The 25,817-nt window shown below is 46.9% G+C and overlaps 1 protein-coding gene across 3 annotated transcripts; it reads right to left on the bottom strand.

Moving 5' to 3' along the window:
* Positions 1–2,658: 2,658 nt before the first annotated feature.
* On the bottom strand, positions 2,659–24,341 carry OTX2 (orthodenticle homeobox 2). 3 transcript variants are annotated; one of them, XM_081865640.1, is made up of 5 exons: positions 24,128–24,341; positions 23,894–23,993; positions 15,279–15,530; positions 13,622–13,773; positions 2,659–4,322 (listed from the first exon to the last, which is right to left on the bottom strand). In XM_081865640.1, the coding sequence occupies exons 3-5, from the start codon at positions 15,373–15,375 to the stop codon at positions 3,696–3,698; spliced, it is 876 nt and encodes a 291-aa protein (XP_081721766.1). In that variant the 5' UTR covers positions 15,376–15,530; positions 23,894–23,993; positions 24,128–24,341; the 3' UTR covers positions 2,659–3,695. The 3 variants fall into 3 exon arrangements, with proteins under 3 accessions (XP_081721766.1, XP_081721767.1, XP_081721768.1); XM_081865641.1 differs by having other exon boundaries at positions 23,898–23,993; XM_081865642.1 differs by having other exon boundaries at positions 15,279–15,527; positions 23,898–23,993.
* Positions 24,342–25,817: the final 1,476 nt, after the last annotated feature.

Genomic DNA, 25,817 nt, shown 5'->3' with positions numbered 1-25,817 from the left:
TGCCCGGGATGATAGCCTTAAATTCAGACAGGTTAACCCGAGGCTAATTTACTGTTGCTAACTGCAAACGTTTGCTTTAAATCGTTAAAAACAAAACAGAAATTACAAGCGAGATGCCTAACCAGTCTTACTTTAATCCGGTATGCGCAACTATTTGGGGAAATAAACCCCTTTGGTGAGAAATGCAAGTAGTAAAATATTCGGGGTGGCTGCGGATCGCCTATAGCGCGGGTTCTTTGGATAACTTTTGCTAAGCAGCACTGAATTCTTCATCTTTTAGACTTTAAAAATAAATTCTCTCTCTCTCCCTTTCCCAGCAACCGTTCTTAAATTGCTAGAGAACTCCACCCGACGTCTTCCTCGCGCGTTAAAATCTATCCGAACTGGTTAGCGAAAAGGAAAAATTAAAAAGGGATTTCGAGCTGCGCCAACTGACGTACGTTTTCTATCTTTTACGTTTTCCAGATAGATAATATCGAAAAGGACGCTTTCCTCCCCAGCCATTGCCATCAACTAACATTCACGCACACCCTGGACGGGGGAGGGAAGCCCTCACGCACCTCCGTTTATTTGCGATCTGATTGTTGGAGCTTTGTTTATTTGGAAAGGATAATCTGACTTGGGATGTACGGGGCACGCACCAGCCCAAAGGATAAATTCCTATTGCTTGGAAGAAAAGGAATCGTTTCCAATGCCTGCCTCCCTCCCTCTCTCTCTCTCTCTCTCTGTCTCTCTCTCCCAACCCCCTACCTTTCCCAAAATCTACCCACCTAATAGGTCGAGATTCTAGGAATATAAAATGGTCGCAAGAGTTTTTCCTGGGGGGCGCGCGCGTAATGCAATGGGTACGATGGGTGTGGTGTAGGAATAGCAAATAAACAATTTGATAAATAACTTCGGCAAGAGGTTAGTCCCTACTGAAATTAATAATAATGGATTGAAAGAGATTAGGATGTCTAAACTCATGTTAACTTGGAAGCCTTTTTTCTTTAAGGGAAATCCACGGGAACTCTGCCTCGTGTGAACGCATTTAGGAGCAGCGCATCACGCCACTGGGCCCTTTCTGTGGATTTTCTCTTTTCTCTCTCTCTCTCTCTCTCTCTCTCTCTCTCTCTCTCTCTCTCTCTCTTCTCTTCTCTTCTCTTTTTGAAGGCATTAAAATGAACTAACTCTTTAAATATATTATATATCCCAGCGCAATCTACAGCCCATAATAGACGCTAACCTGCTCGGATTTCATCCTATTCATTCGGTGCCCTCCCTGCTTAGCAGCTCATTTGCCGTTTAATAAAAATCAAAATAAAAGATCAAAACTCGGCATTGATTCCATCGCCATCACTTTGCCCTCTTAATAAATTGCACTGGGCGTCCACCCCGGAAACAGGGCGCAGATGAAAGATGGCGAGAAGATCGCGGTCCTTAGAGTGGAGGTGGGGGATATTTTTAAAGGGTTCTCTCTCCCCCCCCCCCGGTCTTTTTTAAGCAAACAAGAAAGAAAAGCTGGAAACTCGTTGAAACTTAATTTAAATGAGAAACCCGGGAAGACAATTTCTCAGCCCTGAAGAGGAAACGATTTTCCTAGCAGTTTGGGGGGGGGGAAGGCGGGGAGCGGCGGGGGGGAGCGCTGGAGGGTCTTTTGTGTCCAGCTGTAGAAATCATAGCTTTCAAAAACTTTTCCCAAACTCCTTTGTCCGGACATCACTTCTGCGTGACTGGTTCTCCTGTTCCGAGTACATCCTATCCCTTCTTAGAAAGTTTATAGGAGCTGCTCAAACACCCTTTTCGCCCCCCTCCTCCCCTCCCCAGGATCTCTCCCACCCTCCTTTATCTCCCCTCCTCTCCCTTTCAACCCCCTAAATTAATCTACAAAAAAGTCCCACTCGCACATACACCACAGCTTTCTACTCTGCCCTAACAAATATCACCCCACCAGAAAAAAAGACGTTTACAGAAGTCCTGTTCATTTCCTAACCTAACCACACAAAAAATACCCAATAGCCCCGAATCAAAGATCTGTCTCCTGGCTCCGGTGTGGAGAGATCAGTTTGTTGGTTTGGCAACCCACAAATGTTCCCAAAACGAATCACAGGGAGCTTATCTGATTATATATATCTCTTTCCTGGCATTACAGCCTAGCGAGGCGTACCCTGACCTACCTAACCCATCACCCAATTCTCTCCCTTCCTGGATCCCCTCCTCCCCTCCCAAAAAAGTGAATCCAGATTTCAAAAAGTGCCTTTGCAAGGAAACCGGAAGACACGACCACTGCTTGTGCTAGAACCATTTTAATATAATTATACATATCTGCCAAATCCAGAAAAGAAAAGGTTTATGCATATATTTCTCTTTTTTTTTTCAATTGCACATCTGCAAGCATTAAAAACAACAATGAATTTCTCCTTTTGGAAATTCAAGGTCAGAGCAATTGACCAATGTCTTAAATATTTGTCTCCTTATCCCCTCCCCCAACAGTAAGCTATTGTTAAGCAGATGAATTTTAAAAGTCCTTGTGTATTTTTGATCTATTGACAGGGTTTGTTTTCCAAATTTCGTGGTTCATTCATTCATTCAGAGACAGTTTGTTGTAAAAAGGTTTTTGTTTTTTTTTTTTTTCAGTGCAGTTTACCTCTGGTGAAAGGCAATTTTTTTAAAAAAAAAAAGAGAGAGAGAAAGGAAGAAAGAAAGAAAGAAAGAAAGAAAAGAGAGAGAAAGAGAAGTGGTCATATGTAATTCACTTGCTCAAATTTCACTGTTAATTATAACCTATTTAAAATCACAGCAGAAGCCCCTGCTGGCACGGGGTCTATGGTTGCATACAATACAGGAGATCACAGTTTTAAAGTCTAGCACAGATTAAAAACCACATATGTACCATTTATATAAGACACACACTGATTGTCTCTTAAAAACTACATATTGACTCCTTATGGACATTATTCTTATTTTTCCCCCCTCTTAAATAAAGTAGTGCAGCTAAGACAATCAGACTCACAACCCCACATTGCTCTGAACCGAGTTCTTTCTTTGTGTTGTTTCCTGGATTCTCCTGTGGCCAACTTTGCCAAACGCTGGCTCGGAAGCAATTAAAGGAGCTCAAGAGAGAGAGAGATATAGACATTGTCCTTTTTTTTGTTTTTTTAAAAAATGTTTTGAACCAAAGGGTTGGATGACAAACTGGGGAGGAGGAGAGAGGAAGGGGTGTGTTTTCTTCCCCATACACACACAAAAAGAAAGAAAAAAGAAAAAAATCTAGACATTTTCCTTTAAAAAAACAAATCACACACACACAACCAATCCAGCCCACCCCACGGAAAACTTGGCCCATAGTTGGAAAGATCTTCCATCCCATTCAGACAAAGGAACTCAACAAATAGGCTAAAACTATGAAGAACATAGTGGGCTGTGAGTCTGCCCCCATATGGTGTCCTTCCTTCTTCTCTTCCTTTCCAGAGCTTCTGAGCGAGAGATTAAATCGGCAGAATAGATCACGGCACACTGTCTTTCTTGTCTTTTCAGTTGTTTATTTACTTGCGTCCTGCTCGCGTTTCTCTTTTAATTTAAAACCAAAAGACCTGACTACAAGTTGGAATGTTCGACCTGCCATGGGCACTGTCTCGTCTGTCCTGACAACATCTTCACAATCCTTATTGTTATCAACCGTCATCATCGAGCGCAAAAGGGTTCCTAACAGGTCTTCACAAAACCTGGAACTTCCAGGAGGATGTCTGGTCTTTATAATCCAAGCAGTCAGCATTGAAGTTTAGCTTCCAGGAGGCCGTTTGGTCCTTATAATCCAAGCAATCGGTGGTCGAGTTAAACCCCAAACTTGAAGCCCCATAGCCCTGGGTGGAGAGTGAAGCCGGAGACTGGTTGAGATGGCTGGCAACGGCATTGGTGCCCATGGGGCTAAGGGCAGCCCCTGGTCCGGGGAGCTGGTGGTGCATAGGGGTTAGATAAGATCCACAGTCCATCCCTCCAAAATAGGAAGTTGAGCCAGCGTACCCTTGGGTGTAGCCAGAAGCCTGAGTGTAGGTCATAGGGTAAGACCTCTGCATGCATGAAGAAGAGGTGGACAGGGGGTCAGAGAGTGGGGAGATGGAAGCAGGGCTCCAGATGGACACTGGGGCACTGCTGCTGCTGCTGGAGATGGCAGGGACTGAGGTGCTGGTTGGAGGCGTGAACTGCCCACTGGTCCCGCTCTCTGAACTCACTTCTCGGGCTGGAGAGCTCTTCTTCTTCGCAGGCCTCACTTTGTTCTGGCCCCCATTCTGCTGCTGCTGCTGCTGTTGGCGACACTTGGCGCGCCGGTTTTTGAACCACACCTGGAAAACCAATAGGAAAAAGCGGGAACAGAAGAACGCTCGTTAGTCATGTAAATCGCAGCAAAGTTGTACGCGACAATGGCTCTGATTTCAAGCTAGAAGGTAGAATTAAGGGCAGGAGGAATTCCACGGATAAAGGCCACCGCTCTTATCAAATCTCTTTTTTCCTTCCTTCAAAATTCCTTGTGTGCTTTCTTTGAGCGGGTCAAGAGTCAACGTTGGCTCACCACAATGCAGTGCGTGGTTTGAATAGCAGGTTTCAGGCAGCAAGGAGCATATTTGTTTCCAAACTTTGCTTTTCGTGACAACTCTAATCCTAAATATGATCAGCTTTGCTCACTGAATGGAAAGATTACCTTTAGCATACCCTGGACCCCTCAAAACACAGCAGGCTCTGGTGAGAGGCAGACAACACCTACAATTCAACTCGATGAATAACCTGCCTTAATATTTCTTTTGGTCAACTTTTCAGTTAGTCTTCCCAATTTCTTTGCTCCCATCAAAATTCCTTGGGTATTTTTTTGTTTTTACCTAAGCAGGATATTTATTTATTCAGCTGAAGGAGAAAAATATGGTGATTGCTGTGATGGTAGTGTGGCAACATGGAAGCAAAGCCAGCACATGTCTAGCTTGGAGGCTTCTCAGCCTGCAATTTGAGATTCTGCGATGGTTTATCACCTGCGATTGGTCAATGGGAGCCAAGAGCTGCGGTTTGAGTCAAGGTGACCAAGGATGGTCACCATGAGATTTGAGTCCTCGGCAGCCAGATATGATTTGAGGAAGTAATAGTGCCACTGTATTCTGCTCTGGTCAGACCTCATTTGGAGTACTGTGTCCAGTTCTGGGCACCACAGTTCAAGAAGGACACTGACAAACTGGAACGTGTCCAGAGGAGGGCAACCAAAATGGTCAAAGGCCTGGAAACGATGCCTTATGAGGAACGGCTAAGGGAGTTGGGCATGTTTAGCCTGGAGAAGAGGAGGTTAAGGGGTGATATGATAGCCATGTTCAAATATATAAAAGGATGTCACATAGATGAGGGAGAAAGGTTGTTTTCTGCTGCTCCAGAGAAGCGGACACGGAGCAATGGCTCCAAACTACAAGAAAGAAGATTCCACCTAAACATTAGGAAGAACTTCCTGACAATAAGAGCTGTTCGACAGTGGAATTTGCTGCCAAGGAGTGTGGTGGAGTCTCCTTCTTTGGAGGTCTTTAAGCAGAGGCTTGACAACCATATGTCAGGAGTGCTCTGATGGTGTTTCCTGCTTGGCAGGGGGTTGGACTCGATGGCCCTTGTGGTCTCTTCCAACTCTATGGTTCTATGATTCTATGACTGTTCCATTGTACTCTCCCCCTTCTCTCAGCTTCCTCATATTTGAGACTCCCCGATTACTGGTTTCCTATACCGGGCAAGAGAGGCTCCACAGCCTTAATGCAGCAAGGGATCATCACCATTGCCTGTGTATCTCAGACCACTGAAAGGAATGTAAGAGTTGGAACCTCTTTTATGGCACCAGCTTGACCTCAGGGATTCCAACCAGTGATTCCACATGTAGAACTAAGCAAACCCAATTGCTTAAGAAGGCCACATTGGGGAAAGGGTGGGTGGGTGGGGGAGAGGAGAGAAGCCCCTCCCAAGCCCGTGAGCTTGCCAGCTTAGGGTACCCCAAGGACCTCCACTTAAGTCCTATTGAAGTCAAGCCCTTAATTAAAAAGAACAGAGTATTAGAAAGGGAGGGGGGTTTTAACAATTAAGGGAGCAATTGGGTGGGAGGGAAGCAAGCTTGTTCTTTTAAATGAGCTGCATATTCTTTCCTCTTCCAGCCCACCTACAGGATCAGGTCTTTGAATGGGGAGCAACCAGCTAGGAAGCTGAGTAACCCTCTCCCTGCTTCCCCTTCAGAGTCACAGTCGGGTTGGACTGACATTAAAGGCCTCCATCCGAGGCGCATGCAAGGGAAAGCATTCTCCAGTGGAATCAATGGGATTTGCTCTCAAACAGCCTGGTTTCAAATGGGGCGTGTGCTTGTGTGTGTGCCAGTTCCAGCTTTTCCTCCCTCGAACACAACACCCTTGCACCATCTAAGAGGCACAGTCCTCTGAAAGGCCACCCTGGGTCTCCATGGCTCCCTGACTTCCCAAGGCTAGGTCATAAGATGGAGGCTAGGTTTGTGCAGGGCAGCTGTGAGCGGTTGGACAGGATTGTACCATTTTAGACTACGGGGAGAGGGGTGTTCTTTTTAAATGTACCCCAAGTTAATAGAACTTACTGCAAATAGGATAGCTTCCATAGGGATAACTTCAGGAAAGTTTTTAATGTGTGATATTTTAGTGTATTTTTTGTCTTTGTTGGAAGCCGCCCAGAGTGGCTGGGGAAACCCAGCCAGATGGGTGGGGTACAAATAATAAAGAATAAGTTGTTGTTGTTGTTATTATTATTATTATTATTATTATTATTATTATTATTATTATTTAGGGTGATGGGCAGTGGAGTAGCCCATTATTTGATGGAAGAATTCTAACACTTTCCCTTGTATAATGAAAAGCTCTCTCTCTCTCTCTCTCTCTCTCACACACACACACACACACAACTTCCTTCTTTCCCTCCCCAGTTAATTCCACCCTTCATCGTAACATGATTAAAGGGTAGTCACGAGGTACAACTCTACATCACTAACAGCCATTAACACACCCACACCAGCAAATAAAATAAATAAATCAGAACTCAGTTTCGTATATAACATTCTTCCATCTGTCCTTCCCAAGCCTAGGCCAGTATTAGGCCAGCTCAAAAGGCCTAGTGGTATGCTTTTAAAGGTAAAGGACCCCTGACAGTTTAGCTAGCTCCAAAATCTAACCCCTGTGGGTACCTGCCTAGGTTCAGTAGGAAAAATATTCCACAGCCAGTGTGTCTCCTCCCCCAGAAGGTCCTATTTATTGTAAGTTGCAGAGTCACCGATTTTGTTTAGGGAGGGCAGAACCAAAAGGGTTCTATGATAGAATCCAAATCATGGGCAAGATGGTTCAACACAACCGCTGTTTCATGCTGTCATTTTGGTACCTGGGAGAAGAGGGAGGCTTCTGCCTGACCCCTAAGATATGTAACAAAGGCGTCAGAAGAGCCTCGCTGAGAAGAGCATTCCACAAATGGGGAGCCACCACAGAAAAGGCCCATTTTCATATTCCCACCCTCCAGACCTCTCACAGAGGAAGCACACAAAGAAGGGCCTCAGGTGATGATGACGGGGTCTGGGTCGGGTCAGGGTACCCCAGGCCATTGCCCACCAACTGCTTTGCAGTGGTTTCTGCTTGCTTTAATTTTGAATACTAAAAGTTTTGCTTATCAGGAAAAAGAGGAAGAGGGAGGAGGAAAGAAAGAGAGGGAGGAAAGAAGCAGCCGAGAAATGTGTTATATCCTTCCTGCTTTTTCCTCTTCTAAATATTGCTTTTGAATAGCAAAGTAAATGTTGCTTCTTAATATTGTTCTGGGCTGCAAGCATTTTAAATGTTTGGCATCATAGCCTACTGAGGCACCGCTGCTTTTTAAAAAAGAAATAAATTTGGTGGTGCATAATCATGCTAAGTTCGCTTTACTCATTGTGTGATTTACCGTATTTTTTGCTCTATAAGACTCACTTTTTCCCTTCTAAAAAGGGGAAATGTGTGTGCGTCTTATGGAGCGAATGCAGGCTGCGCAGCTATCCCAGAAGCCAGAACAGCAAGAGGGATTGCTGCTTTCACTGCGCAGCGATCCCTCTTGCTGTTCTGGCTTCTGAGATTCAGAATATTTTTTTTCTTGTTTTCCTCCTCCAAAAACTAGGTGCGTCTTGTGGTCTGGTGCATCTTATAGAGCGAAAAATACGGTATATTGTTGTCCACATTGATCAGTTCTAAATAGAAAACCCCAAAATAAATAAATGTCAGTCCTACTAATGTTGCAAATGTTAGGCAGATTTGTCTTTAAAGAAAGCCGCCACATCCCATTAACCTCTTACTTATCTCTTTGATTGCTCAGCCACCTAATACAAAAATAGCATCTAGGCAAAAATACACAGAATTAAAAGCATGCTGATTTGTGGTCAACCCTTCGCGGCAGGTGATATTCCAGAGTCACTGGACCACAGTGGCTTCAGAGCTACAGCACTAAGGACAGATGCCTGCCTGGTTGGCCACCTCGCTCCCCAAATTTCTCTCTAACGGCTCATCCTCTGTTCCCCCCATCAATTTCTCCCAGGAAACCCAAACTTCAGAGCTGAATTAGAATAAATGGCAATTTATTCTGCAGAGTGCCATCTGTTCTGATCTAGTGCTAAAAAACAGAAGGGTAGACAAGCCCTGAGTGTAACAAGACTGCTGCTTCATCTATGAGAGAGCATTGAAGAGAAGGCTGCTCTGTTGCAAGAGATCGCCTCTCTTAGCAGTCGGGAAGCCTTGAGCATTTCCATCAAGTGCAACTTCCTCAAGGCATGGAGAACAGCCATTTGCAGAAGGGAGCTTCCCTCTGCAGTCAGTAGAAACTGAACCGCGCACACAGACATCTCCCTTCCCCTCCACCAGGGAAGGAAATGGGTCTTTCTCTGATCCTACAGTACAGATGGTGGGGGAAGACTTCTACAGGTTGTGTCTGCATCATGTTGTGGGTGGCAAGCACGCGTTTCGAAGGCAATGCGTTTTACGAACACGTGTGCCAAAAAGCTGCCATGGCTCCTAGCTCTCCGTCTCAGGTGCCATGAGGTTTGTTGCGCATAATGCAAAAAGACCCCCAAGTCTGGTTAATCCCAATGAGGACTAGTGGCCTCTTCATATTAATTACCGGAATTTTCGCTCTAGAAGACGCACCAGACCACAAGACGCACCTAGTTTTTGGAGGAGGAAAACAAGAAAGAAAAAATATTCTGAATCTCAGAAGCCAGAACAGCAAGAGGGATCGCTGCGCAGTGAAAGCAGCAATCCCTCTTGCTGTTCTGGCTTCTGGGATAGCTGCGCAGCCTGCACTCGCTCCATAAGACGCACACACATTTCCCCTTCCTTTTTAGGAGGGAAAAAGTGAGTCTTATAGAGCAAAAAATACGGTAAACCTTTGGCACATTTTTTAAAAATGTAAAACAGAATTGCAGCGTGCACGTCACTCATACAGGCAGAGTTGGTGGCAAGCTACAACTAGCTGCAGTTTCGGTTGGAGGGCACATGTGTGAAAGTGAAGCGGCCAACAAATATATTCCAAGAAATATATTTTGAAAAGGTCAAGCTGGTGCCCTCCATTTGCATTGGACTACAATTCCCATTAATGATGTGCTGGCTGGGGCTGATGGGAGTTGTAGCCCAAAATATTTGGAGGGCACCACTGGGTTGACAAAGGCTGGAATAGGTATTAAAAATGAAAGCATGAATAAAGGTTTTTAGTAGAACTGATTCCTCTACCTCCCACTATGGGCAGATTTCTACTACAAACATATTGTGTTTACACCTGTTTAACGTGGTAGTTAACTGTGTTTAATAGGGATGCTAAGGGTCCTTTTTCAGACATATCTGTATTCCAGTTCCCAGGCTTTCCCAGAGAGAATGAAAGGCTATTAAACCAGTTTAAGTCCATGGTGTAAATTTGCCTTGCTGCTTCCTGTTGCTTAGAATACACTATTAGTGAGAGAGGTGATGTCATCAAGTGTCTCTTAGGGATGAAAGCACATATTTTTTGACATGTCTACCAAGTTTCTTGCAACCATCTAGGCAGCTCAGCCCATAACTACTGAAAAGCAAGCTTCATTGAACTAAGTGGTCTTTGCTTCAAAATTCAGAGCCCTTTCAAAGGGTAAAAATGTATACATGAAAGTCATGGGAAACTTGTATGTAAATTGAATCATGTTATGATCCAGGGGCTTGGAGACGGCTGGTGTTTGGGAGGAGGGATTTTTTGGGGTTCGTGTGTCCATACAGCCCTCTCTCTCTATATTGCACATATATCCTATGCACAAGTATGACACCGCAGACAGAATGCATCTTCAAAGCATGCATACAGAAAGTGAGCACACATGTGATAGGCTTGCCAGATTCTGAAAAGCAAAAAAAGATGACGCTATGACGACTCTCATTTTACATACCCCTTACTATATGTGGGCTATAGAAGCTGTGATATATTGCTGAGCGGGGCAGGAGAAGAGAAGAGGACAGCAAGACTTCAGCCACCAGTTATGTCTAGGTCTCATCCAGAAAGCAGAGCCGTAAACATTTTGGCAAATTTGAAAAATCCACCCAGACAGACATTTTATTCCTGAAAAAGAGGACTTGTCCTGGAAAAAGAGGACACATGGCAAAACCAGCTATAGTGTAACACTACACTGTAATCTGGATTTAGGCTTAAATTTCTTCTTCATATAACATTTCATTCTGTGTGAATCATTTTTGCATTTATGGTCAACTGCAGGGAGAAAGCTTTCCTCCATTACAGAGTTTGCATTTCTCCCAGGACAGCTCCCAAATGACACATGCCACATCGTTCAGCTTTGGGGTCAGACTACCATAGATCCATTTTTGCACCTATTTTATCCAGCAGCAGACACACTCCACTGTAGCCAATGACAAAACAGCCCCCTCCCCAATTTAGTTTTAATAGAGATGAATTTCACCTGGTTTCAATCAACCCTGTGAAGTGAACAGTGGAGGGAGATCTTTTCTGCTCTCTCTTAAAGACGGTTCAGGAATCTGGTGTGAACTCAAAGCGGAATACACAATGTGTGTAGTCATTTGGGGTGGGAGTCAATAATTTAGCATTAGGGTCTCCTTCTTTTATATGACGGAACAGATACAGAGGCCTGTCAACTCAAGGACCAATGGGTTGAGGGACTAAAGGCGATTGGGCTCAATTCTGATCAAAACAGCTGGCGAGGCCAACTAGAGAGTCAAGGGCATGTGTTGCAGCAGCCACCTGGGTCCAGTCTGTACCTGGGTGGGAGAACTACCTGGGAACCACTCGCTCCATGATGGAAGAAAGGAGAGGCATAAACATAAGATGAAAATAAAATATAGAAAGCCACAGAGGGCCTAGGAATTGCCTCCCACATCCACTCAGTGTAATCCAACGTTTATCACTCTATGATTTAAACATCTTTGCCAGCCTATTTGGTGTTAAATACCACCTGTGGACCATCTTTAGATGGTTTTCCTTTAAAGTATAGCATGCCATGAATTTGAAGTTGTTTGTCCATAGATGTTCCCATAAGTTTAAATCAATATTGTTTTCCATATCCCTAGCTCAACTAAATCACTGATGACTTGACCAACTCCTCCTTCATTTCCTATCCAGTAATAGTTTGTACGTTTTAGAAAGAATTTTAACCTTGCAACCTAATAAATTCATTTCAAACTGTGATCTCTGGTCTGCAAACTCCCCCCCCCCCGCCATCTCCGAAGGACCTGCATGTCCCACTGCCCAGAGCACATGATGGCAGAAGTGGACCACCAGATTTAACACTGAGTGCCCTGGACAGGGCCAGCCCAAGAAATTTTGGACCTCAAAGCAAAGGACCAAAGCATGGATCTTCCTTCAGCACCCGCAATGGGACAGCAGTCTCCAAGGTACCAACAGACTGTATGGAACACACAGCTCTGTCCTCCAACAGAAGAAAATGACCCTGATCCAGGCATAGGCAAACTCAACCCTCCAGATGTTTTGGGACTACAACTCCCATCATCCCTAGCTAACAGGACCAGCGGTCAGGGATGATGGGAATTGTAGTCTCAAAACATCTGGAGGGCAGAGTTTGCCTTTGCCTGTCCTGATCCCTTGGGCTTAGGAGGAACAGCCAGGAGGCTGCTCTCACTGCCTGCCCCATGCCCACCAGAACCTGCTACCTGTAGCAGTTGCCTCTCCTTGTCTCATGGTAGGGCCAGCCCCTGGCTCTGGGCAGAGCACGCAGAACCAACCCTGGCTCCTGCTGCACAACAAGTTCATCTATAGGTTAGATACATTTCCAGTCATTTGCAAATCACTCCAACCCGCTACTCCTTTCAATACATGCAGAAATCATCCTAGATTTAAACTCTCTCTCTCTCTCTCTTTTAATGTAGTGTCTTAAGAGGTGGGAATAAAATCAAGAGCTTGGGGGGGGCGGGCGAAGGGGGGCGGGGGAGGGAGAGCATGCTGGGTTTGTACTTTCAAGGCCTACATTTCAGGGGTCTACATTTCAAGGTCTACATTTCAAGGTCTACATTTCTGGGGAGATTTGATGGGTGCCCCTCCCCACCCTGTGTTTCAGGAGTTAGCTGGATGAATGGCTACTTAGCTTCCTTCTCTTATAATCAATTAAATGTGTGAGTTTTCTTTTTCTAAAAATAGGCAGGTTACAAAACGTGAATGAGTAACCCTGCTGTAAGTTGTATGAGGTTTGGGAAAGGAATCAAAGATTCCAAAATTGATTTATTTTTTGTTGCTGTATTTTAACTTTTCTGTGCTGCTTTCCCTTCGTTGTGGAACACAAGGTAGCATCTTGACGTGGTTTCCAGGTAGGCACTCACCAGCCCCAGATCTTATTAATAACAGCAAAGCAAAACCGTGACCTCGTGTGCCTTCAGATTGTGTGTATATCTGGTTAAAGCCTTGCTGAGACTCTTCCACCTCACCCTCCTGGAAATCAGACGGCACCCTGGTACATCAAACTCAAGCCAACCTGAAGACCCACACAAATTCTCCTGAATGGTAACCACATGTCCTACTGCACAGGACTGCTGTATGTGAGGAGGGAGAGGCAGGAAGAGAGACGAAGGCCTATCAAATTTATCTCTCCCCTATTCAAACCTCTTGACTGCTGCCCACCACACTAATCTGAAATGGGTGTGTGTGTCCCCTGTTTAATCTGCCTTCACTTTTTTGGGAGTGTGTATGGTACACTGGAAGCAAGGACTATTGGGAATGGTCCGCAGCCAAGTGGTACAGCGTCTGATCTATATGCAGAAGGTCCCAGGTTCAGTGTCTCCTGCCTGAAACCCTGAAGCGCTGCTGCCAGTCAGTGTAGGCAATATAGAGCTAGATGGACCAGTGGTCTGATTCCGTATAAGACGACATCCTATGCTTCCTCGCTTTGTTCTATCCATGCCTTTAGGGCGCTAGAGAAGGGAACATTGTCTACTGCACTGACCGGTGGAGGCAGTTTCACGCAGGAGCCTCTCTCCCCCCTGGAGGTGCCGGGATTTGAACCCGGGACTTCCCACAAGCAAGGCAGATGCTCTACCTCTGAGCTATGGCCCTTCAGACAGGGAGAGCCCTAACCCCACAAGCAGCAGCGCCGCCGCCGCCACTTCCTTACCTGGACTCTGGACTCCGGGAGATTGATTTTGAGCGCAACCTCCTCTCGCATGAAGATGTCCGGGTAGCGGGTCTTGGCGAAGAGGGCCTCCAAGACGTCCAGCTGCGCCCGGGTGAAAGTGGTGCGCTCCCTCCGCTGCTTCCGAGGGGTGGCTGGGGAAAGAAAACGACCACAGGGGTTCAGGAGAAGAAGCCAGCGAGACCACCACCCCCACCCCCACTCCACCCGACTGGCAAACTCGCCTCGTGCGCGCGCACGTGCCCATCCACAAGACCGTTAAGCCGGAGGCTTTGGGCAACCCCGAGGCCAAACACGTTTCCCACGGGAACGAGTCCCCACCCGGAACGCCAGGAGGCTTCTTCTAGAGTAAACACGAGGCTCGCGGCAGGGCTCCGACTGCACGTCTACTCAAGGGTAAGCTCCAGGGAATTCACTAGGATTTCCTAACAAGGAAGGGCGCATCATGCCGTCGCGATCCTTACGCATGTCCCACCGGCTTTCAACGGGAGGCGCTCGGCTTCCTCGCAGATCTGCGCGCACAGAGAGGGAAACCACGTTCCCCGGGGTGGGTGGGAATCCCTGGAGAGAAGTAGAGACTCCCCACGGCTTAATAGGATCGGGCTGTGCGGCCAACGCGGGGAGAGAAAGCCCTACTTAAGGGAACAGGACTTACTCCCGAGTAAACATGCCCGGGAGGTGGGGTTCTAGCACAAGTCTAACCTAAGGTCCTGTTAGGTGGGCCTGGTGAACAGAGGAGGTGCGCGTCTACTCGGAAGTATGTCCTGTTGAGTTTAATGAGATTTACTCCCAGGTAAGTGTGTACGGGGTTGCACCCTGATTTCAGCAGACCCGAGGAGCCTCAATGAGCGACGCCGAGCGCCTTACTCATAAGTAAGCCGCGCGGATTTCAGTGGAGCCCAAAGCAGTCTTGGAGCGAAGGAAAGGGAAAAAATCCCACCAATAATTGGGATCGGGGCAACCTCCGGCCTAGGGCTAGAGCTCAGGACTTAGGCTACAATCCTGCCGCCCTGAGAGTAAACAAACTTGAGCACAAGACGGGACTCGCTTTTGGAGGAAGCCCGCTTCCATTCGGGCTGAGAGGCATTCGCGGGTGACGGATCTTATCACCGCGGCTGCAGAATTCTCTTAAGCCCTTCTCTACCCGAAACAAGTCCTCAGCCCTTCTCCATCCAAATAGAAGGACCCCCACCCCGCGCAGGGTCACCATCTCCAGGTCCTTAAGTTTGGAGCCCCCTTCCTCCCCAAGCAAAGCTGTCAGAATCAAAATAAAAAACATAAATAAATAAAATAAATCCCTGATAAGTCTCCGGGAACGCGCCGTCCAGGAAACCCACAAAGTTACGCAAAAGTTGTCGCACCTAGGGGAAATGGAATGCTAATTTTGGGGAGATGGGATGGAGAGAGTGGGGCGATTCTCCTTTGGGCGCTTAAACATATGTGCTGTCGGAAGTCATTTCTGAAGCCTGGGAAGTAAGATTGCAGGCAGCCACAACTCCAGAATCTAGCCGGGATCCCCCCCGCCCAAAGTACCCTCTGGAAACTCCAACATGCTTTCCAGAATTTCTCTCCATCATTCCCTGTCCCGATTCCCTGAATGGAAGCCCCCGGTTTGGTTTGGTTTGGTTTTTTTGCTTACCTGGGTACCCGACGGACGGATGCAAAAGATCCATCCCGGAGGTGGTGAGGCTCAGCCCGTTGACAGCGTAAGGTGGTTGCTTAAGATAAGACATCATGCTAAAGTTGGGGCGGGGTGGAGGAAAGATGGCCAAAATTCCGGGGTGGGGATGGGAAGAGGGGACCGGATCCTCCTCTCCCGCCTTCTGGGTTTTCTTCAGGAGCCTGGCGGGCGGAGAAGTCCTCGGAAGGAAGACTGGAGCTCCCGGGTCTACTGGTTTTCAAAAAGAGGGGGAAGAGGGGAGAAGGAAAGAAAGAAAGAACGAAATAAATAAAAAGAAAGAGCGAAAGAGATGAAGGGGCTGCTAGCGGGGGGAGGAAAGAAAAGGTCCCTTTAAGGATCTCTTGCAAGATGGATTGAAAGGAGGCGCCGTCGAGGAAAACTGCTTGCAAAACCGCCAGATGCGCACTGCGGGCACATCCCTTGGCGTGGCTGCCCAGCGGTCCTCCCCCCCCCCCGCGCAAAAGTTACAGTGCATATATACAGTAATTGCCTCCTCCTTTAGGAACACCCCCCTACACACACACACACACACACACACACACAACTCATGGCTACACCGGATTGCTATGGGGGGGGGGGGCATTCGCCTGCGTTTCCCCGGGCTTAGCAAGTAGTTCATTGTCTCCGACCAAACTTGATTGGGGCCCATTTCGCAGACACAAAGAACTCCTTGGCTAAATAAATAAGGCCGCTAACAAAGCCTCTCTCCAGCCCCCAGCACCCCCACCCCTTCCACGTTTTCCTCGACGACAAAAGAGCGTATCTGTTGTCCGGACCCCCACCTCCCCCCCCCACAAGCTTTTTAATTACCCCGGATTTTGCAATTGCAAGGGAAGAAGCAACCCCCCCAAAAGTTTAGAATTAAAATGCCCACTTTAAGAGAAGATCTAAGCTGGGGGGGGGACGCCTCCCCTGCACCACCAGCCCCTCTATCATTGCATGCCTGAAGTGATTTCTTTCAGCAATTTCCCCCTAATTAGCACTTGGGCTAATTAGATTTAGAGGCAAAAAAGAAAAAGAAAAAAAGACCCCCAGTTTTCGAAGACCTTTGGAAATACTGGGAGGGGGGGGAGCTTGTTGCAAGCTAAACAAACAAGTAATTAACTTTTGCAAGAAGTGGGAAAATCTTTTTCTTTTCTTTCCCCTCCAGTTATCTTTGGCGAAGGGGGTTACCTTAATTGGGAGGATTAGAACCTGTGTGTGAGAAGCAGGAAATCAGAGATGCCGGGCGCCCTCCCTCTTCCCAATTTCGGTTTGGAGACCAATCCACAAAGATAAGGGAACTTGCACCGTTGCATTGTCCGTTCCTTCGCCCCCCCCCATTCTCTCCCCGCCCTCCAGCGGCCTTTCGGAGGTGTGTGTGTTTATTCGTTTTAACACCTATTTGGATGTCAGCCGCCCTTTGAACCGCCCTCCCCGCAAAGTCCGATTGATTCAGTCCCCCCGCCGCTAAAGCGTCTCAGTATTCCGAAAGGTGATGCTAACCATTCCTGACAGATCCAGTCCTTGAGCATTTGAAGGAAGGAGATCGGTGTCTCCAAGGATCTAATGAGCTCGAAATTTGAGGAGAATGAGGAGGTTGGACCGCTTGCCCCCACCCCGCTCGTCCATGAAATAAAGAATTTTGTGGACGGCTCGCTGTTTATAAATCGTTCTTATCTAATTTCTGTATTTTCGTTTCTCCGTGGGGGAAAGGCGAGGTTATTTCATTCTCACCTGCACAGCCCTGCGAGGTTAGGCGGAGAGAGAGTTTTGAACTCAAATCTCCCAACATTATCACCACAATCTCTCCCACCCACCCCCAAGTTTAGCAGACTTGATGAACTTGCTTCAACCCTTCCCAAGACAATCTTATAAAAACCGCTTCCATTACTGGGAGATTACAGCCAAACTAAATTGTTCCCACTTTAACAGGAGGTCCAGATTCCAAATGGAAATCCTGCTTCGTTTCTGTCCACCCCCCACCCGCTCTGAGCTATGTAGGCCAGCCATAAGGAACGTTTACTCGGGAGCAAAAGCCCTTTGACCTCAATGACATTGATCTCCAAGTTAAGCGTGACTAGAATAGCAGGAGTTTACGCCTAAAATGAGTTTAATGCATTTCGTAAAACTTCCTTGCAAGGGAAAGCTACATTCCTTACCTCCGCCCGAAGTTTACGGGACTTACTTCGGAGTAAGGATGCAGAGGCTTGAGCTGCACATCTATTCGAGTCTGCCACCGCCCTTCCTTACAGCCCCGATCCATTTATACGGAGGCAAATCCTTCCCAGGCGGATGACTCGCAAAAGCCTCATTAGAATCAAACGGAAACCCCCGCGAGGAACTGGATAATGACGCCATCTCTGGGAAAGCGAAGCCTGGAACTTAGGCCGATGACGTCACGAAACACACACACACACACACACACACACACACACGACAGAATCAACGCCCCAACCTGCGCGTCGTTCTGAACATACACCGGACCCGAGTCCACGCGTGTTTATTCCAACGGACGCGGGCCCATACAGACGACCACAAGAATCCCCAAGGAAATTCTCTCTGGGGGAACGTGCACGTCCGTATGCTCCGGCCCACAAGCAAAGGGGTCTTTTGCGGCAACCGCACATCAGGCGCGCGAGGCGCTAAAATGGTTTCCCGCATCCACGCTGTGGTGGGGCTCATTCTCACGTAGGGAGGGCAAGATATCGCAGCCTTACTTTGGAAGGAATGCGCCCCTATATCCAAGGAAGGTTCTTCCGAGATCCTGGCGCAACGCGGTCCTCCACACACACTCCTGTGGCTAGGAGTCCCCATTCATGCACCAGAGGTTTCATCAGGTTAAACGCGTGAGGAACCCATTCAGTCGACCAACTCTGCACTGGAGAACCCAGGCTGGAGGGGAAACGTCGATTAAGTAATTGCCTCCCCGCCCCCTCAAGTTTCATTAATGGAGGAGATGTTAAGCAATTCGCTCAAATTTAAAGTGAAAAGGATCGCAGCGAGCCCTGAAAGAAGTATTAATTGGAAGCTCAGGTCTCAGGGAGCCAGGATGGGGGGAAATGCGGCTTAGAGTCCTGCAGGAATATCTCTGTATAGGGAAATGCATAGCATCCGATCGCTTGCGGTGTATTAATTTTGCCAGAAACTATTAAGCTAGTATAGGCAAACTGTTAGCCCATTAAAAAAAAACCCAACAGCCATATTAGACACTGCTTTGTGATATTTTGGTCGATCTCATAAAGGCATCAGCCTCTAATGTGGATTTTAAAATATATACCTACCTAAACATAAAGGAAGACGCGCATTTTCTTTTTGTCTTAAGAATTGAAAATGAGAGAGACAGCCGATTAATGGCAACGGTTTCTAAATATATATGGGCCAAGCCAGCTAAAACTAAGAGTCCTCCAATCAGTGGGAAAGAATTCGGCAGGTGTTTAAGTTTCCCCACTGAAATCAAAAGGGCAAGTTTTTGGGCGGGGGAGGGGGAGAGAAAGTTCCCAGCTTAATTTTGCAACCATTTTGCCTGGCCTAGGAAGTGCATTTGCCTTAATAAGCATTTTACAAATTCTATTTCTGTTATTCAGAAGCTCCACAATGCCCAATGGAGATATCTGAGCTTACTAGGGAGTCCAATCCCATACTTGTTATAAAATCTAAATTCATTTGGAAGTTAGCATTATTTATAAGTAAGGAAAATGTCTTTAGGGTGGTAAAGTGCTTGTAAAATCAACTTCTCCCTCCCTTTTTAAAATTAAACAGATATAATTATATAATTCTTTTTTTAAAAAAACAACAACAATACTTGAGAAAGTTAAGGTATTTAACGCTGATCTCCAAAGAACATTAGAGCATATATATAGGACACCTGCGCTGTTGTTCATTTATTTTATAGCTATCCAGATCCATTTAAGTCAATCTCAGTTTTACAATTAATTTCAGTGATTTAACACCTTAGTACACGTACCCGGGAGTAAACCCTACTGAACGGAGTAAACCTCTGAGTAAACATGCCCAGAGATCGGGGTGCAATATTTTTTTATTAGTATCACTGTATTATTATTAACGACAGTCAGTCATCGGCAGCCGAGCTTGTGTCAGCTACACAATTATTACAGCGCCCAGGATGAGCTCAAAGGAAGCGCGTTGAAGCCGCTTTAATCGCTACTAATTATCGGCGCAATCCTCTCGGTGTTTACTCAGCAATCTGTCCCACCCAGTCCAACTGCGTTTACTCCCTTGTAAGTGCGTCTTAGGGTTGCAGTTTAAGGCTGCGATTCTGTGCACACTTGACAAGGAACACAGCAGGACTTACTTCTGAGTAAGCATGGATACGCTTGCGCTGCAATCCTAGCCGCGCTTGCTCGGGAGTAAGCCCCATTGAACTAGGTGGGGTTAACTTCTGAGTAAATATGCATCGGGTGGAGATCCCCTTTGGGTCTTTCGGGTCCGCCGCTCCCCAAACCCAATACTTTTTTTTAACCAAAGGCTAGTTAGAGAGAGATATACAGGATAAGTTTCGAAGTGCCCATCATGTTGCGTCGCTATTTTTAAAAAAGTCAGATTCTGTTTTCACGGCCTCCAAACTCTCCTCAAGTTTCCTTTAGAAACAGCATGCAAACCTTTTAGCTCTGGACCCGATCCAGCCCCCAGTCAAGCGTGTTGAAGCACCATTTATTTCACCGGGGGAGGAGAGAGAACCACGTGCTCCAGAAATCCACTAGATTTCACCTAAAGAAGTGATTTCCTTTTAAAGAGGAATCCTTTCCTCTGGTAACCAGACACGCGCACACACTTTTCCCACGGAGTGGAAACAAGACACTTGCTTTTGCGCGCCGAGGCTGCGACCTCAAGTACACCTTACTCTCGAGCAAGCCTCCTTGACACCCATGATTCTTCTGAGTAATCACCCTTCGGCTGGCGCGACTAAAACTAATGGAGACAAAGAGACGCTCTCAGTTTTGCAAAGCTTTCGGGAGGGAAAACTTTTCCCTCGCCTTCCCTACCTGATCCGAAGTCAAGCCCGTTTAAGCAAAGGACGAGTGAGCTGGCTTGTCTGGCCTTGTCCACTGAAGACGTGGATCTAACGGCTGTTCCGTGCAATCTGTCGCTTCAGCCTCTCCCTCTCCTCACCCCCCCTCTCCAGACCCCCCCCCCTCCTCAAGGACCCCATGTACCAGTTGCTCTGTCCCTGCTCAATTATAATTACCCCGTCCAAGAATTAATTATAATAAATGTTTTCTTGATAAACTAACGAGATAATCCGGGCGGCACACGTTCCTTAATTACGGGACGCCTGCAACAGCTCTCAGGATCATTTGGGTTGATTAATTTTCTGCATGGTGACGATGAAAGAAAACATTATATAGACTGGCAGAGGGGCGAGCCGAGAGCGCACCGGGTCCGTAAGCAGTTGGAGACCCCGCGTTCCACTCCATGCTTCTTTGCAGACACAAATACTTCCCAGAAGGAAAACAACAACAAAACAAAAAACAGCATATGAATGCAAAGTCCTCTCTCCCCCTCCCCCACTTCTCTTCTCTTCACTCCTTTCACAAATGCATACACCGATCTTTTTCTCAAAACCGAATTTCAACCGCGCGAATATTCCGAACCCTGGGCCTTCCCATAGTTCTGGATTCCGCGCAACCACTTTCGCACTTCTTTCCTGGGGTGGGGAGGAAGAGGAAGAGGAAGAAGGCGTCAGAAGTTCCCTATCCCCCCCCCCCCAAAAAAATGGTTTGGGGTCTTCGAAAGCCCTTCGGGCTGAAAATCTGGGAAGCCCCAAACGGGAGGGTGGGCGCTCTGACCTACACAGAGCGTCGTTCCGAATTAGTCAATTCGGTTTTTCTCCAGGGCGTTTGCTATTTGTTAAAGCAGGCTTATTTCGGCGTAGGCTGCAAACTCTGTTTATCCACTTTCTTGGGAGTAAACTCCACTGAACTCCGAGCGAGAAGATGCACATCTTAGATCCTTCGGTCCTCAAAAAATCCCAAGATCCTTTTGTTGATGGGAACAGAGGAGACGTGGGTCGAACCCGAAAGTGGGTCTCTCTGCTCGCTTAACTAGGACGTGGGTTTCGGAGGACATGGCTGACCCACGCTCTCACAACGAGAGGAAGTCCCATTGCTTTTACCTCCGAGTAAACGTGAGTAGGCTCGGCCTCCCTCGGGCCCTTTGCATTAGGACTTAAAACACCACCCAAGATTTGGAAAGTCGAATCCCACTAGGGCGCAGAAGGCGCGGGCCACGATCCCCAACGCCTCTCATGCTCTCCCTGCAATAAGAACCAAGCTGAAATGGGCGGGCTCTCCAGGGAATGATGCTTAGAACCGTGGTAGTTTCCAATAGGATATACTGCTTTGTTAAAAAAGTTGAAGCACCTAAGAGCACAGAGTATATTTTATTTTTCCTTTACAAAAGAGAGGAGTTTATCTGCCCAATCCATGTATTTATATTCAACCTTATAGCTGTGCCAATGAACACGAGAATTTACAAGGCAAACCGAGTATAATAAATAAGCTTTCATTTAAGGTAAACATATACGACTCCGATATTTTTGCATAGATGCGTGCGTCCGATTCCACACATCCAACACAAGCATGAAATACTTTCTAGCCCAATCCTCCGGACGCTGACTCAGAAGGAAGCCCAACTGAATTCAGGGGGAGTTACTCCCAGGGAAGCGCGCATTGGGATTGCAAACCCAAGACTTACGTGGAAGCAACGGAGCTGCGCGCTTAAGAGCGTGTTTGCTTTAAAATAGAAAACACAAATAAGCCTTCGGGCAACAAAAATATTTTGCCCATTCCATACTCTAAACTTCCTATTTTTTTTAATTAAAAAGAAAGAGGAGGAAATATCTCCCTGCTCACACATTCAGGAGCTACTTCTAGGAAAACATTTAGACCTATTCGGTGATTTTTTTAAAGGAAATGCTGGATCGCCTGCTTGTGTCTCAAAAGCGCGTTACGCGCGCGTGTATTGCTCGGAGACAAATGCTAGGCCCAGGCGAAGCAGGGCAGGAGGCGCCCGCGATCCTTCGCGCGTTTACTCCGCCGCAGCGCCCCCCCCCCCAGCCCCACACAAGGGAGACGATCCCCGGGACTCCACCCCACTGACGCCAAGGGGGCTTCCTTCTAAGCAAACCAAACTGGATCCGGGTGAGATGAGGAACGGTTGCCTGACGCTCCCCAGGAGAAAGAATCTGGGTCCGTTATCACGAGCGCTTTCTCAGGGTCAAACCAGGCGCAGCGAAGGGTGGTGCTGTTTTTTTGCACAAGCACAAGAGAAATCAAAACGGCTTTTCTGGTCCGCATGGAATATTTTTCCCCACCCACCATAAGAGAGAGAGAGAGAAAGAGAAAGTCAGGCTTAGGGGGTCTCCATTTTCCCCATGCGCGCCTTGTCTTGCCTGCTTCAGAGTGTTGTGCGACCCCAAAACTTGCTAGCTTAGCAACACCCGTAGTCCATGAAACCAACGAAGGCACGAAAGATAAAACGGGGAGGGGGGAGTCTCTCCACCACGTTGGTTCCTACCTGGCCAGCCCCCACCTCTCTGAACTTTACCCGCCCCCTCCCCAACTACCACTTTCTAGCTCAACTCTCTCCCATTTTAACCCAACTCTCCATTCTTAGAGTCTCCTTCGCGCGTTTCGAAGACCCAGCGCCGAGTTTGCCAAACGACCCCCGCTCCCCCCACCCCCGACTAGCGATCGGAGTCTCAGGGAGAAACCGGTTTCTCAGTAACCCGGGAGCCGGGTGGATTTAATTCCCAAAGAAAGGAAGAAAAATAAATATTGGATTCACAACATGCCAGCTAAGCCGCAAACTTTACAGCGAAACCGTTTTCGCACCCCACCCCTTACTCCGGAGGGACGGTGGTCGCAAATCTATTTTGTGTACACTGACTGGGAGAGAAGCCTATTGAATTCAGGGAGATTTACTTCTGGGTAAACAAGGGCAGCATTGGTCTGAGGCGTGAGTAAACCTAAGTGCTTGCTGAGAAGTTGCCTTTGGATTAACAGTCCGCCCCGCGCCCCCCTCCCCCTCCAAAAAAATCCCCGCTTTATATCTCTTGCATTTTCATTCGGAATGGAAATTCTGGTTTATTTTTTTATTTCCACCGCCCCCGAGAAAAGAAAAGCAATTAACCCAGAAGGCCCAGGCGGAGCCGAAGAGGCTTAAAAAAGAAAACAAAAATAGAATAAACACACTGTGTGCGCGTTTCAAGTCGTTCTGCAAAACGGAATCGAAATAATGTGACATTTTAACGACTTTTTAGGAAAACAAACAAAATATCTCTAGAACTCTATAGCCGAGATACGTTTGGTACTGTTGTAATTCCAGGGAAAAGAGCTAACCGCTTCTTTAAAAAAAACGAACAAACATATACACATGCCCTTTTCTCTAAGGAATGATAGAGGAAAGTCCCATTAAATTAAAATGCAACTTACTTTTTTTTAACGCTTCGTGGTTTTAAAAGGGAGGAAACTCTTAACGTTCCGGTTAAAGCGTTATTTTAAAATGAAATTAACAAGATATAAAACATCAATCCTTTTTTTAAAAAAAAAGGTAACAGATAGATTTCTTACTTACCTTAAAGCTTCAAGAAAATCTGTACGTTAAAAAAAAGCAGGGGCAAAACAACGCGGCCGAGTTATCCGAGTTCGTCAAAGCCAGAGTTTGTTCTTCCTACAAAAGAGACCACAAAGAAGAGCGTTAGACACCTTCCGCCTTCTTCAAGAAGTAAAAAAGCTGTATTTTAAATTTAGTTATTATTGTGATTATTGGGGGGAAGGAAGAGGAGGGTTTGCAAAATATGCTACCTGATTCTTAAACAATATTTTTTTTTGAAAAAAATTAAAAAGCACCCCCAAGCACCCCCACAACCCCCCCTCTGGACAGTGGAGGGGTGTCGTGGCAGGTTGCGCTGGAGTAAGATTTGACTTTTTGAATAATGGTGGCGGAACGCTGGAAGGGCTCTCTCTCTCTCTCTCTCCCTCTCTCTCTTTCTCTCTCTCTCTCCCTCGTTCCCTCTCCCGGGTTGGTTTGCTGCGAAAGCGCCTGTCGGGCAACTTTTTTGACGCGGGCTCTCCAACCAATGGCAAGCAGGGAATGATTGACACATCTAAGCCAGAGGGAAGAGAATAAAAACAGACAACAGGGGGAAGAGGAAAAACAGGGCACAGCGTCGCCAGGGGGGCAATCAGACAACAAATAGCAGCTACTTTTAAAGAAGACACACACACACACACACACACACAAAATATGTGTGTGTGTGTGTGTCATATATATATGAGAAATGCTACCCCCCCCCATTCTAAAACACACATGCACATATTCTGGGGAGAAGAAGTCAAAGGACCTTGCAGTTCCCAGGGGGGGCGAGCCAGGCTCGAGTTACCCTATTGCTATGGGGCAGAGAAAGGAAAGAAGAAAATGGAAGGGAAGGGGGGCGAGGGAGATGGGGACGATTAGCACCTCGGTAATGTAAGTAAATATCAGAAAGTGAGGTGTGTGGGAAGGAATCTAGCTGGCAAAAAAAAGGCAGAAGAAAGTGCAACATCGAAAACCACCAAAATAATCGTATCGGTTTATTTGCATGAATTTGTTTATTCTTTGTGAACCGCCTTGGGGCCTTTTGGGGGGAAAGGCGGCATACAAAGAAACAATAAAATAAGGTTTGGGAAGGAAGGAAGGAAGGAAGGAAGGAAGGAAGGAAGGAAGGAAGGAAGGGGTCCGTGCATATCAGGAAGACTTTCGAGTGTGTGTGTGTGTGGACACGGAGTTTAGGTCCTGCAAGTATTTCCGGAGTGGAGACAGCAACTCTGGAGGCCGAAAGAGTGGCTGGGGAAACCCAGTCAGACGGTTCAGGGTATAAATAATAAAATTATTAAAGGCCCCACAGGTCCGAGTCAAGCCGCAGTTCCATTTGACTTCATTACAGTGGTACCTCGGGTTAAAAACTTAATTCGTTCCGGAGGTCCGTTTTTAACCTGAAACTGTTCTTAATCTGAGGTACCACTTTAGCTAATGGGGCCTCCCGCTGCCACGGCGCGATTTCTGTTCTCATCCTGAAGCAAAGTTCTTAACCCGAGGTACTGTTTCGGGGTTAGCGGAGTCTGTAACCTGAAGCGTCTGTAACCTGAAGCGTCTGTAACCCGAGGTACCACTGTATTCTAAAGCTGCGGATTTCCATGGATACCAATATTGATGGGGGACACTTGGCTTAGTAGCAGTGCGTGTGAAAAGGATCTAGGGGTCTTGGTGGACCACAAGCTTAACATGAGTGGACGGTGTGGTGCAGCAGCAAAAAAGGCCAACGCTATTCTAGGCTGCATCAAAAGAAGTATAGTGCTCAAGGGAAGTAATAATACCACTCTATTCTGCCTTAGTTGGACTACACCTGGAAGACCGTGGCGGACTCTCCTTCCTTGGAGGTTTAGAAGCAGAGGTTAGATGGCCACACGCAAACACATATCTCTACTTTGCAAGGAACTGTCCAGGAACAGTTCA

This window comes from Podarcis erhardii, assembly GCF_964252035.2.
Source record: "Podarcis erhardii genome assembly, chromosome: 1".
In the NCBI taxonomy this organism is placed as follows: domain Eukaryota; kingdom Metazoa; phylum Chordata; class Lepidosauria; order Squamata; family Lacertidae; genus Podarcis; species Podarcis erhardii.
The sequence above is the reverse complement of the archived record's forward strand: the minus strand, read 5'-3'. Positions and strand labels throughout refer to the sequence as shown.

What these genes read in the sequence shown, in the direction of transcription:
- OTX2 (XM_081865640.1), bottom strand. Translation starts at nt 15,375, where the DNA reads ATGATGTCTTATCTTAAGCAACCACCTTACGCTGTCAACGGGCTGAGC. An exon ending in TCCGTCCGTCGGGTACCCAG is followed by an intron (nt 13,774 to 15,278) that starts GTAAGCAAAAAA and finishes TTCTTTCCCCAG; the next exon opens with CCACCCCTCGGAAGCAGCGG. An exon ending in TCCCGGAGTCCAGAGTCCAG is followed by an intron (nt 4,323 to 13,621) that starts GTAAGGAAGTGG and finishes TTGGTTTTCCAG; the next exon opens with GTGTGGTTCAAAAACCGGCG.